Source organism: Bombina bombina, chromosome 2 (assembly GCF_027579735.1).
Source record: "Bombina bombina isolate aBomBom1 chromosome 2, aBomBom1.pri, whole genome shotgun sequence".
Taxonomy (NCBI): domain Eukaryota; kingdom Metazoa; phylum Chordata; class Amphibia; order Anura; family Bombinatoridae; genus Bombina; species Bombina bombina.
Genome location: NC_069500.1, coordinates 294,902,246 through 294,916,887, shown reverse-complemented (window position 1 = coordinate 294,916,887; position 14,642 = coordinate 294,902,246). Strand labels below are relative to the sequence as shown.

General features: G+C 38.5%; 1 protein-coding gene across 2 annotated transcripts in view; it reads right to left on the bottom strand.

The window, feature by feature from the left end:
- Positions 1 to 10,382, bottom strand: part of SRFBP1 (serum response factor binding protein 1) — a 307,243-nt gene extending 296,861 nt beyond the window's left edge. For both annotated transcript variants that reach the window (XM_053701596.1, XM_053701598.1), the window contains exon 1: positions 10,253 to 10,382. In XM_053701596.1, the coding sequence (XP_053557571.1) occupies positions 10,253 to 10,282 (30 nt within the window). In that variant the 5' untranslated portion in view covers positions 10,283 to 10,382. The remainder of the gene's footprint in view (positions 1 to 10,252) is intronic.
- Positions 10,383 to 14,642: the final 4,260 nt, after the last annotated feature.

The window sequence follows — 14,642 nt, the reverse complement described above, 5'->3', positions numbered from 1 at the left end:
ATGATGACCCGTGGACTGACCACACTTAACAGGAGAAATCTTTTTCACAAACTTTAGGTTTCTCACTGAAAGTATCCCCTTTGTCCAGAAATAGCAGACATGTATGGCTTTGCTATTGCTATTTGGTAATTAGAAGGCTGCTAATTACAGCTGTGGACCACACTTATTCTCAGCAGTGAAGGGGTTAATCAGGTAGCTTGTAAGGTTAATATTAGCTTTAGTGTAGAGATTACTCTCCCACCTGACACTTCCCACTCTCTGATCCCTCTCAAACAGCTCTCTTGCCCATCCACCACCCGCAATGGTCACCCCCATCTTAAAGGGACACTGAACCCAAATTTTTTCTTTTGTGATTCAGATAGAGCATGAAATTTTAAGCAACTTTCTAATTTACTCCTATTATCAAATTGTCTTCATTCTCTTGGTATCTTTATTTGAAATGCAAGAATGTAAGTTTAGATGCCGGCCCATTTATGGTGAACAACCTGGGTTGTTCTTGCTGATTGGTGGATAAATTCACCCACCAATAAAAAGGTGCTTTCCATGGTTCTGAACCAAAATGCCTTCCTTTTCAAATAAAGAAAGCAAGAGAACCCCCTCCTTGCCGCTGTCAGTTTTTTTTTTTTTCCTGTAGCGTAGCGGTCCCACCCACTCCCACTCGTGGGGCATGCAGAAATAGCACAATCTCACTACTTTTAGTGAAATTGTGACAGAGAGAGGCCCAGGACAGCACGACACTGGGGGCTTAAATTTGCATGCTCTTACTGAATCATCAAAGAAAATATTCCGGTTCAGTGTCCCTTTAAACATAAACACACACAAGCATGCATTTTTAAATGTCTGGCTGCAAATGCATATTGATAAAAATTTCAGAAATTAATTGCTACACAAGTTATACTTCCATCTCCCTTTAACTCTAGATTACTACATTTATTAGCCTCTGCAAAAAGCATGTTGGCTTGCATGTGTAGATTCCAGAGTTGTTCCTTAATAAATGTTTTCATTCTTTAATATTATTACACAATGTTATGTTTCTAGTGTTGCGTTACAAAAGTAATAATGGTTTACTTAAGTAAAATATTTTTCCTGTCTGGAAATAAATGTTCCTGACTTAAAATAAAATGTATTAAATAAAAATGCCACATTATGCTAAAGTTCCAATCAAACAACATTACAAATCTTTTTGATTGGTGCTGTTGTGGGTCAGGCTAATAATTTCCCTATCACTTAAAGGGACAGTCAAGTATAAATTAAACTTTCATTATTCAGACAGGACTTTTAATTTTAATTGTCCAATTTACTTTTATCAATAAATTTGCTTTTTTCTCTTGGTATTCTTAGTTTAAACTAAACATAGGTAGGCTCATATGCTAATTTCTAAGCCTTTGAGGGCTGCCTCTTATCACATTTTTTTTTTTTTTTTTTAAATGTTTTTATTGAGGCAATAAAAAAAGTACAGACATAGTAGGTAGGGCAATATCTCAAACAAAATTACATGACAGCAGTTCCATCATTCAAACATAAATACAGTAGACAATAGTAGGAACACGGTATTGACCCTAATGGAGCCCCATTTTATAACTTAATAGCAGGACAAACATGTGTCAACAAAGTAAAATAGATCCACTTATGGGACCTGGAAATTAGTACTTGTCTGAAGACAAAACTCACAGGGATAAAGATTCTCAATATTTAAACACTCTGGCGTCTTCAACATATTAGAGATCCACTCATGGGATCTGGTGGCAAGGATCAATCTGAAGACATCTATAGAAATTCAAAGAGTCCTCATCATATGCTAGCTTGTTTTTCGGCATAAATTCATAATGTCCCTAACCAGACAGGTCCACTCAAGGGACCAGTAATTGCACTGGACCATTGCTACCATTAGGGACAGGATGATGAGATCAATAATAAAAAAAACAGTTTCATTGTAGATAAATTATAGGCAAACTTTGAGTGAAATATATATAAACATACAAATAAAGTACAAAACAACGCTATCAAAATTACTCTACTAGATGATATCAGTGATGTACCAGAACTGATCACAGTTGCCACTATAAGGATAGATTGACATTCATACTGGACATTAATAGGAACTTAAACATTAATGAAACTATAGTTCCAAAACTCTTTGATAAACCAAAATACAATAAACAAAGGAGAGTTTCCTATAATGGGGCCCAAAGAGCCTTTTCACATGTATGCAGGGGAAAACATAGGCTAAGGTCTTCGGGCTGGGTAGAGACTGCTCAACTCTACCAGAAGAGAGTGCGGAGGAGAAAGTATTTGTCCCTACCGCACAAGAATGGTAGGGGGCGGGAGATAGTCCAGTAATAAGTTACTCTAGCTTTGCTGGTTAGCATACTCAACATTTATATACAGGTATACCCCGCTCATACAGCGGGTTAGGGACCGGAGCCCCGCTGTAAAGTGAAAACCGCCTTAAAGTGAAACAAGGCAGTTTTAGCTTTCTTTTCAGTGTTTAAAATCTTGAAAACATGTTTGAACTAACATATTATGGGTGCAGTAGTGCTACGTTTAGTTTAACACTAGCAGAACAACTATTCAATTCGTATTCAATAAATACTGTACCTGTAAAATTGTAACAATTACTGTAGTAAAATTTGCCAGACTAAAGCACTGAGACACAGATTGCACTGCAATGCTATAAACAGAGTGAACTAAGCATAACAAAATTGTGCCATTCACTTTTCTAGCAATCTCACAATGATTATAGCACTGTTTCAAAACCCTTGGAGGTTGAACTTCAGCTCCACAAAGCGCTGTATTAGCGAATATTGTGGATAGGATTGTAGATAGGTTGCAGGTACAGCCAAATCCGAAGGGGGATGCTAGAATTTACTTATTGTCTGATATAGGGCACCATAGTGGGGGAAATGTCTTCTACATTTACTGATAGGGACTAAGGATTAAATATTAGTAGTGTTTAGCATGTGTGCATAGATCTAGATAACAACATCTTGTAAAGCAATATGTACTGGAATAAACTGTAGCGCATACACTACTCCAATCGCTGACTCAGTTGATGCACTGACCTTGTAAAACTTTCTTACATAGGGTAGATAGCTTATACATATAATGTAATCAACATCCCATAGTAATAAATATACTGTGCAAGGGTTACGTAGAGATTAATGTGTTATAGTATCCAGGGTGAAACACACAAGTGATCTGAGCGAGATTACATGCAAACACTTTGAAGATGTAGTACAATCCTCATTGTTCTATGCTAATCTTACTCTAGGAGCTCACATAGGGTTACATTATCTTGTACAGACGTTACAACATATCCCATCATCCTTATAGTAGAGATACAGTATTATCTGCCTAAACTTAATGTATGTAGATATCTAGGGATACTATGAAAACATGAAGGCAGAGGTGTAAACCTTTGGTGTCCTTATTCACTCTAGCAATGTGCATAAATGAGAATGATAACATACAGTCGTGAGAAATACCCCAACGTGTAAGTGATATATATATGAGGCAAAAATACTGGAAAAATCTTAACATTCAGAACTATTAACATTAAGACCCCATTCTGGCTACACTCAATAAAACAGGGCTGTGCTGCACAGTAGTTAATCTGAGTGCTGTTGTACCTTATTGTATATAAGGAGAAGTCAGTTACACATTCTATGCAATTTTAAATGCTATTCATCATTAAGCCGGAAGCTTGAAACAGTGACAATGAGCTGAGACTATAAACAGAAGTATAATTACTAAAAGGTGTATCCTTGGCGTGCTGTCTAGAGCGGAGGATGCAATATTAAATCAGCCTGTATGCTTCATTAAAACATTGCATAGCGTTCAGAAACCTGACTTAGGTATATTGTGAGGGTAGATCACCAGACATCACCATTAGCATAGCCTTAGTGTCCTGTAGATTTAACTCTACGTCCATAGTCTCACTTCTCACCCTACTCCTTGCCTACAAGTTAGAGAGAAGGCTACACGGCCAACAGTCAGGTTGTTTTCAGCCATCGTTTGAATCACGGGCCAGAAGAGCAGAGAACTCCCTAGGACAGCAACAGGGGCTATGCAAGCAAAGTCATCAGCCGCCAAACAGGGCCAAACAGCCCGGAGATATCAAGAGGGGCACAAAGACATGGAGAGGCGCGCACATCAGTGCACGAAAACTGCAGCGCCCCACAGAGCCCTCTCTCCTGTAGAAGCATGCGAGCTGCACTACCTTCCTTGGTCGCACGTTTCCTCCGGTAGTAGAGAGAGAGCGGAGCTCCAGCTTGGGGTCCGCACTCACCGGTGTCAGTAACTGGTAGTGTGTCTGGGGATCTGGAAGCGCTGCGGTGCACTGCGACTCTGGGGCTATTCTTTGCTTTCCAGTTGTTGCGTTGCAGCGCATTCGCGCCTCTTGGATTGTAGTGTTAAAGGCATCGAGCCTCTCATCTATCTTCCTCCCATACTCCTCCAATAGATCTCTGATGCCGGAGAATAACGTCTAGGCCTCCATTGCGGGTAGCAGTATCTCGTCTTCCAAGATGGCGCTGCAAAATGTGGTAGGGAGCTCCGTAGCAGGATTTCAGCTCAGTAGAATAGATACACCAACTAATTTTTTATCTCCATATCCCAGGCTTCTTCTCAAGTTGATGCCCCTTAGGAGCAGGCTGAAGAATTTAGATTTTGACAGGGATAAACCGCAGTTTTTGAGGTTTGAGGTCAGGAGCTCCTGTTTAATGCACCCGATAGCTATGGCGGTTAGCTCCGCCCCCTATCACATTCTTTTTAAATCTCTTTTCAACACAAAGAGACAGAAAGTACACGTGGGCTATATAGATAACACTGTGTTCAGGCACAGATACAATGCTAAATTTAAGACAATAGATAATAAACAGTCACAGTCATGTGATCAGGGGGCTGGAAGAAGGTTCCTAGATACAAGGTAATCACAAAGGTAAAAAGTACATTAATATAACTGTGTTGGTTATGCAAAACTGGGGAATGAGTAATAAAGGGATTATCTATCTTTTAAAACAATAACAATTCTATGGTTGACTGTCCCTTTAAAGGCCGCCCACAGCAAAATATTTTTTTAAAATGGGGGACGTTTCCACCTCTAAGTCAATAGCCGTGCGGCCCAGCTGGCATTATGCCACATAGCTAGCACGCTATTGGCTAAGATCACCTCACTAAAAAATAGCGTTCTGCCTGAGGCACTCAGCTCGGCATTTGCTGCAGATAAATAAAGGAACTTTTAGCAAGAAGTATTTTATGCTTCATGACTGAAAGTCCCCTTTATTTGTTGCACTGGTTAATCCTAGCATTTCAAAAATGTTAGGATTTACCATCACTTTAACACCATATTTCAAAGAAAGTAATATACAAATTAAAAGTTACAAAGTAGTGAAAGAGAAAAACAGCCCAGTATTCTTTTTTTTTTTTTCTCTCTCTCTCAATCCAATAATAGAACTGGCCCTGGTTTAGACACACAGTTATATGCAAGCGATTAAAGGGAAACTAAACCCAATTTTTTTTCTTTCATGATTCAGATAGAGCAACTTTCTAATTTACTCCTATTATCAATTTATCAATTGATTAAAACTGAATGCTCTATCAGAATCATGAAAGAAAAAAATGTGGGTTCAGTGTCCCTTTAAGTAAAAAATTGTTTGCATAAAAAAAATAGTTTACAAATTGCTAGCAGGTATTTTAAAATATTTTTCAAAAGTAAGCAAAATTACTTACAAAGTCATGCTGTCTGGAATAGTCTGACCCCCCCCCCCTTATCAGGCATTGTATTTCAACTGAGTTCACAGCAGCTTATTTGCTTCTAGGCATGCTCCAGCAAATAATCACTGTGCACTTCTGCATTCTACCAAAGCAATGGTAGATATAGATACAGCCATATAAGGAAATGCGTGTGTGTGGGGGGGGGGGGAGTTAGAGCTGTACAATTCGAAAACTTAAAAGAAAGGGTTAATGGTGAGGCACTGCAGTATACATTTGCAGGTAAAATAATTAAAGTACATATTATATTTTGTCTTTAAATGGTCTAACACAGGGATATCCATGGTATATATATTACATACCCACCATATAGTCAAGATGAAAAACTGCACTGCTCATAATTTCTAATGGGCAGCGCATAGACTCTACATTGCCCGTGCTGGCTTTTGCATGGGATCAGGTCAGGGGGCAGTGCCTATGACACTAGGCAACGCCCTCAATCCCATTTAGCAAACAGATTTGGCTTTAGGACAGCCAAACGGCTAGGACGTTCCATGCTGTATTAACCCCTCAATGACCACAGTACTTTTCCATTTTCTGTCCGTTTGGGACCAAGGCTATTTTTACATTTTTGCGGTGTTTGTGTAAAGCTGTAATTTTCCTCTTACTCATTTACTGTACCCACACATATTATAAACCGTTTTTCACGCCATTAAATGGACTTTCTAAAGATACCATTATTTTCATCATATCTTATAATTTACTATAAAAACAAATTATAAAATATGAGGAAAAATGGAAAGAAAAAAAAAACACACTTTTTCTAACTTTGACCCCCAAAATCTGTTGCACATCTACAATCACCAAAAAACACCCATGCTAAATAGTTTCTAAATTTTGTCCTGAGTTTAGAAATACCCAATGTTTACATGTTCTTTGCAAGTTATAGGGCAATAAATACAAGTAGCACTTTGCTATTTCCAAACCACTTTTTTTCAAAATTAGCGCTAGTTAAATTGGGACACCGATATCTTTCAGGAATCCCTGAATATCCATTGACATGTATATATATTTTTTTTTAGAAGACAACCCAGTATTGATCTAGGCCCATTTTGGTATGTTTCATGCCACCATTTCACTGCCAAATGCGATCAAATAAAAAAAATCGTTCACTTTTTCACTAATTTTTTCACAAACTGAAATTATTTACAAACAATTTGTGCAATTATGGCTTAAATGGTTGTAAATGCTTCTCTGGGATCCCCATTGTTCAGAAATAGCAGACATATATGGCTTTGGCGTTGTTGTAATTAGAAGGCCTCTAAATGACACTGTGCACCATATGTGTATTATGCCCAGCAGTGAATTGGTTAAATAGGGAGCATGTAGGGAGCTTCTAGGGTTAATTTTAGCTTTAGTGTAGTGTAGTAGACAACCCCAAGTATTGATCTAGGCCCATTTTGGTATATTTCATGCTACCATTTCACCGCCAAATGCGATCAAATAAAAAAAAATTATTCCCTTTTTCACAAACTTTAGGTTTCTCACTAAAATTATTTACAAACAGCTTATGCAATTATGGCACAAATGGTTGTAAATACTTCTCTGGGATCAACTTTCTTCAGAAATAGCAGACATATATGGCTTTGGCGTTGCTTTTTGGTAATTAGAAGGCCGCTAAATGCCGCTGCGCATCAAATGTGTATTATGTCCAGCAGTGAAGGGGTTAATTAGGTAGCTTGTAGGGAGCTTGCCGGGTTAATTTTAGCTTAAGTGTAGAGATCAGCCTCCCACCTGACACATCAGACCCCTGATCCCTCCCAAACAGCTATCTTCCCTCCCCACAATTTTCCCCGCCATCTTAAGTACTGGCAGAAAGTCTGCCAGTACTAAAATAAAAGCTATCTTTTTTTTCTTCAGTATATTTGCATATGCTGCTGTGTAGGATTCCCCCTTAGCCCCCAACCTCCCTGATTCCCCCCCCCCCAAACAGCTCTCTAACCCTCCCCCTCTACCTTAATGGGGGCCATCTTGGGTACTTGCAGCTGTCTGCCAGTACCCAATTTACAATAAAATCATTATTTTTTTATTATTTTTTCCCGTAGTATAGCTTCCCCCTCCCAAAGATCGACCCCCCACCCTCTCCCAGATCCCTTAGTTATATTTTTAAAACTATTCCCTCTCCACTTTTTCCCACTTTAACATTCAAAATTTTGCCCTAGTGTAGCAGTTCCCATCCGCTCCCTCCCCGTGCACGCTCCAGTGCGTGCCCCCATCGATCCGCCCCCCTCCACATCACACGGCCCATCGATGGCCGCCCACCTACCGATACCGGCCATCGATGAGATGGCCAAGGGGTGTTATTGCAGGATGCCTCAATATCGTTAACTGTATTTTTTTTTTTTTAGAGGACATACCCTGTACGTCGTCGGTCATTAAGGGGTTAATGGCACTAAAGCCCAGTTAGGACAGAACTTCCTAACGGCGGGAAGGGGTTAATAATATTAATGTTTTAAAAAGGGCAGCATACTAGGTAAACAAGCATCCAAGTCAGTGCTAAATTTTACTTTATCTCTACCTTTTATCCGCATGCAGATAACATTTAATATGTGCACGCTACAATGTTCTAAATACACTGAAAAAGTATTTTAGGCTTACTGTTCCTTTACCTAATTAGATGTGTGTATGATGAGCCCTTTTCGTCAAGCAGGGGGATCGTCGATCAAACAATGTTTTCAGTTACCCCCCGCACTACAGGCTGGAGATCGTTGGTGGCTTAGTGAGCTTCACTCCAAGGTATCATGGGAGTGCCAGTGACGTCACCAGGTACACACATGGTGATGTCATGAAGTGGGCAGAACCAGGATGCTTACTGTAGCAGCAAGGAAGCTGGATATGGGGGGTTCTTTAAACTCCTCAATCTCAGCTCCCTTGGCAGCTACAAAACTCCAAGAATGCTCATTAGAAAGAGAATCACTTGCTTGGAGCAGTACTACAAAATGATTTTTAAAATTTATAAAAAAAAAAAACAAACAAAAAAAAAAAAAAAAAAAAACCACCCCTAGATAGACCCCTAATAAAATCTATTTTCTAGTAGCCAAGTTCCTCTCTTAAAAAAATACATGAATTTTGTTTGTATAGTCAGGTGATCACTGTGGTGCCAGTGAACACCTTGCAAGAAAAACAAAAAAGTGCTTTTATTTCTGTACGGCACAATGAGGTCTCTCTAATTTATACTATAACCCCAAGCCCATCTGGGCCCTAACTTACTTTGTGGCTACCATTGATGACAATTTAGTAAGGTAATCACAGTAACAGCAATGGTATATATATATATATTTTTTTTTTTATTATTATTTATTTATTTTACAGTTTTTGCTGCAGGTATCTCACATGCCATTAATTATAACTATAATAATGGTATATTCTGAATCTGCTGTGCCTGATGAAAAAAAATAAAAATTAAGTGGGTCACTCGCTGAAATTTGACAATAAAGTTTAAACGCAGGTAGAAAACAAAAAAAATTGGCTCAGCACTGAAGTGAAAAAAAGTTTATCAGAGGAAGGGTTAAAGTGATAGTCTAGTCAAAATTTCATATTTCACATAGCATAGAGCATGCAATTTTGCTAAACTTTCTAATTTACTACTATTATCAAATGTTCTTTGTTCTCTTGGTATCTATTTGAAAAAGCAAGAATGTAAGCTTAGGAGCAGCCCATTTTCGGTTCAGGACCTGGGTAACGCTTGCTGCTGATTGGTGGCTACATTTATAAACCAATCAGCAAGCACTACCCAGGTGCTGAACCAAAAATGATCCAGTTCCTAAGATTACATACTTGCTTTTTCAAATAAAATATACCAAGAGAACAAATAAAAACTGATAATAGAAGAAAATTACAAAGTTGCATGCTCTCTCAGGGGTCAGCAACCTTGCCACCCCAGATGTTTTGGAACTACATTTCCCATGATGCCGAGACACTATTTAGGCTGTCTGAGCATCATGGGAAATGTAGTTCCAAAACATCTGGGGTGCCAAGGATACTGACCCCTGCCTGAATCATGAAAGTTTAAATTTTGACTAGATTATCAGTCATATCTGTTCTCTAGAAATAAAAACAGTAAACTTTGCTCCCAAACAGTCTCATACCCATATTAACATGACAATGTAAAAAGCTTTGGCCAAATAAACACGACAACATTAGCAACTGTCACATAGTTCGATATTTCATGGCTTTGCCTTTTATAAGAATTACAGCAGCAACGTTTCCAAAACCTAACAGTAAGTGCCCAAATAAAATGGTTACATCAATCTGCTAGCTCCTGACATCCCTGTAACCATTTATCAGACAGGAGATTAACTATAAGTATGAAAAAAATCATCAGCCATCAACCCTGTTTGAAAAAATAAGACACAAAGCGCTGCAGTCTTTAAAAAGTACAAATGAGTTAAGATTCAACCAACTGGAAGGCTTTAACGATATTTACAGCATCTCTTACTAACGCGCAAGAAGTCTACAAATCTAAATAAAAATAACCCACCTCATTATTTAAATTGAGCACCGGTGCCATGGCTTGATGGAACGCAGGTGAAGGTATTCAGCATATGAAACGCACGTGTCTTCCTGCTACGATGCTAAGCAAAACAAGCTAAACACTTCTGGAATACGGGAGCCGCATAGGGACGTATAAAATTGCGAAGTGCTAGATGTTGCGCATGCGCGCTATTTACTTTCACCCTTTCATGAATGTTTCAGGGCAATATTATATAATGGTTAGCTGAGCTCAGCCTCAACGTGACGTGAAAGTGTTGCTGCACAATGCAGTTACACAGATGCAGATCTGTTCAGTCATACTAGACCTGACAGCTTAAAAATGTAATATTTTAAAGAGACATTAGACAATAAATTATTCTAGTAATGATTTAATGCAGTGATGACCAACTACCTAAATAACCTAATACATTACGGTCACATATCAAGATTTTAAAAGGGTTTTGGGGTGAATATAAATGTATTGCTAAGAAAAACACAAGTAGTAATATGTTTCTTAAAGGGACAAACTGTAAACATTTTTTCATAATTCTGCACTATTTGAATAAGGATAGCTGTACCTTTTAAAACCGTAAAAGCATACAATTATGTACCCAAAAGTATCTGTATTATCCATCGTCCTCTTTGGCCCTGCAGTTTTTCGAGCTTATCCATATTTTGTCTGTCTGAGGACGAGCTTGTTAAGCTCGAAAACGTTTACAGAATAAAGATGAATTATTGTACAAGTCCTTTGGAGTGCGCTTTCTTCTGCAGGATTATTTATATATATATATATATATATATATATATATATACCTCCCAACAATTCAAAAGAGGGACGCCCCCCCAGCGGCAATAAAATGAAATGTGGTGGGCAGGGGTGGGGCTTAAAAAAATAAATCATAAGATCAATGTAATATAAATAAAATTCTAAATAAAGTCATATCTTTTAATACTATTGGGCAGCAAATCAAACACAAGCTCAAACCACTGGTATAGCTATGTGAGCTCTGTATTTAAAGGGACACTGAACCCAATTTTTTTCTATCGTGATTCAGATAGAGCATGCAATTTTAAGCAACTTTCTAATTTACTCCTTTTATCAAATTCTTTTCATTCTCTTAGTATCTTTATTTGAAATGCAAGAATGTAAGTTTAGATGCCGGCCTATTTTTGGTGAACACACTGTGTTGTTCTTGCTGATTGGTGGGTAAAGGGTAAATTCCCCTACCAATAAACAAAAAAAATAGCTTAGATGCCTTCTTTTTCAAATAAAAAAAGCTAGAGAACAAAGAAAAATTGATAATAGGAGTAAATTAGAAAGTTGTTTAAAATTACATGCTCTATTTGAATCACATGGGGATTGGCTCCGCGATTTGTGGAGGTCCCTGTGTATGTTTTTTGTCTGCTGGCTGCTGTGTCCGGTTGAAAGGGATCCTGTTTGGCAGTTCTACTTCCACCTCTTAAGGATTAGAGCCAAAGGCGTTCCTGTACATCTGATGAAAAGCACAGCAAGCTGGGTTGCTGTTGATCACCCAGTCTGCGTCTAATAGCACTGTCTGAGTGCTTCACCTAAATGTGAGTACCCTGTGTGGGCGAATATAGTTGTCTGAATCTGCTCCTACTGGTACACACAACCGCCTCTCTTTTTTTCTCCCTTCTTCTCATAGTGTACTCACTTTTGTTGCCAATGCTTTAGACATTAATGGCTGTGTGTTGAGTTATTTTGAGGGGACAGCAAATTTACACTGTTATACAGGCTGTACACTCACTACTTTACATTGTAGCAAAGTGTCATTTCTTCAGTGTTGTCACATGAAAAGATATAATAAAATATTTACAAAAATGTGAGGGATGTACTCACTTTTGTGAGATACTGTATATATATACTGTATATATATATATATATATATATATATATATACATATATGTTACGGTTAAAGTCAGATATCCGCGTAATCCTAGGATTACCTGGGTAAAACGGACATTACCCAAGCGGCTGTGGGTAAAACCCGATGTACTGTAATTCTCCCATTTACACTTTTTTTTTGCCTCCCCCTGGGGGGTTCAAGGAAGGCACCCCGCCGATCCTCTGGCATCCACCCCAAGTGAACCTTGGGAAATGAGCTTTACAAGGCGGGCAGAGGCAAAAAAAATAGTGAAGATGTGGGAATTGCAGTGCATCACACTCTGAGGGAATTTATGATCATACATCAGGCTTTTACCCACAGCCCCTTGGGTAATGTCCGTTTTACCTGGGTAATCCTAGGATTACCCAATATCTGACTTTATGATTGGCTGATGGCTATCACATAATAGGGGCAGCAAACTATCTGCTAGATTACGAGTCTTGCGTTAGCCTTAAAAAGCAGCGTTGAGAGGTCCCAACGCTGCTTTTTAACGCCCGCTGGTATTACGAGTCAGGCAGGTACAGGTGTACCGCTCACTTTTTTTCCACGATTTTCGCATACCACAAATCCCCTTACGTCAATTGTGTATCCTATCTTTTTAATGGGATTTTCCTAACGCCGGTATTACGATTGCTTGAAAAAGTGAGTGGTAGACCCTCTCCTGTCCAGACTCCTACCGCATTTAAAAGTCAGTAGTTAAGAGTTTTATGGGCTAACGCCGTAACATAAGACTCTTAAAGGGACACTAAACCCAAAATGTTTCTGTCATGATTCAGGTAGAGAATACAATTTTAAACAACATTCCAATTTACTTCTATTATCTATTTTGCTTCATTCTTTAGATATATTTTGTTGAAGATATAGTAATGCACATGGGTGAACCAATCACACGAAGCATCTATGTGCAGCAACCAATCAGCAGCTACTGATGCTATCTAGATATGCTTTTCAGCAAAGGATATCAAGAGAATAAAGCAAATTAGATAATAGAAGTAAATTAGAAAGTAGTTTAAAATCACATGCTCTTTCTGAATCATGAAAGAAAAAATGTGGGTTTCATGTCCCTTTAACTAAAGTGCTACAAAGTACACTAACACCAATAAACTACCTATTAACCCCTAAACCGAGGCCCACACTCGCAAACACTTAATTACAATTTTTAACCCCTAATCAGCCGACTGGACATCGCCGCCACTGTAATGAATATATTAACCCCTAAACCGCCGCACTCCTGCCTCGCAAACACTAGTTCAATTTTATTAACCCCTAATCTGCCTTCCTTAACATCGCCGACACCTATCTACATTTATTAACCCCTAATCTGCCGTCCCCAATGTCGCCGCTAGTATATTAAATTTATTAACCCCTAAACCTAAGTCTAAACCTAAGTTTAACCCCCCTAACTTAAATATAATTTAAATAAAAATAAATTAAATTACTACTATTAAATACATTATTCCTATTTAAAACTACATACCGATAGTTACATTGTATCTAGCTTAGGATTTATATTTATTTTACAGGCAACTTTGTATTTATTTTAACTAGGTAGAATAGTTATTAAATAGTTATAAACTATTTAATAGCTACCTAGTTAAAATAAGTACAAATTTACCTGTAAAATAAATCCTAACCTAAATTACAATTACACCTAACACTACACTATCATTAACTTAATTACATAAACTACCTACAATTAACTACAATTAAATAAACTAAAGTACAAAAAACCCCCCACTAAATTACAGAAAATAAAAAAAGATTTTTTTAAGCTAATTACACCTACTCTAATCTCCCTAATAAAATAAAAAAGTCCCCCAAAATAATAAAATTCCCTACCCTATACTAAATTACAAATATCCCCAAAGTAATCAGCTCTTTTACCTGTGAAAAAAAATACAATACCCCCCAACATTAAAACCCACCACCCACACACCCAACCCTACTCTAAAACCCACCCAATCCCCCCTACCTTGAGCCGTCTTCACCAAGCCGGGCACAAGTGGACCTCCAGAGGGGCAGAAGTCTTCATCCGATCCGGCCAGAAGAGGACATCCAGACGTGCAGAAGTCTTCATCCAGGCGGCATCTTCTATCTTCTTCCATCCGGAGTGGAGCGGGACCATCTTGAAGACATCCGACGTGGCCAATAGAATGCAAGCTCGATTCTATTGGCTGATTGGATCAGCCAATAGGATTGAACTTCAATTCTATTGGCTGATTGCATAAGCCAATAGGATATTTCCTACCTTAATGCCGATTGGCTGATAGGATTCTATCAGCCAATCGGAATTGAAGGGACGCCATCTTGGATGACGTCACTTAAAGGAACCTTCATTCTTCCGCTCCAGATGGAAGAAGATAGAAGATGCCGCCTGGATGAAGACTTCTGCAGGTCTGGATGTCCTCTTCTGGCCGGATCGGATGAAGACTTCTGCCCCTCTGGCGGTCCACTTATGCCCGGCTGGGTGAAGATGGCTCAGGGTAGGG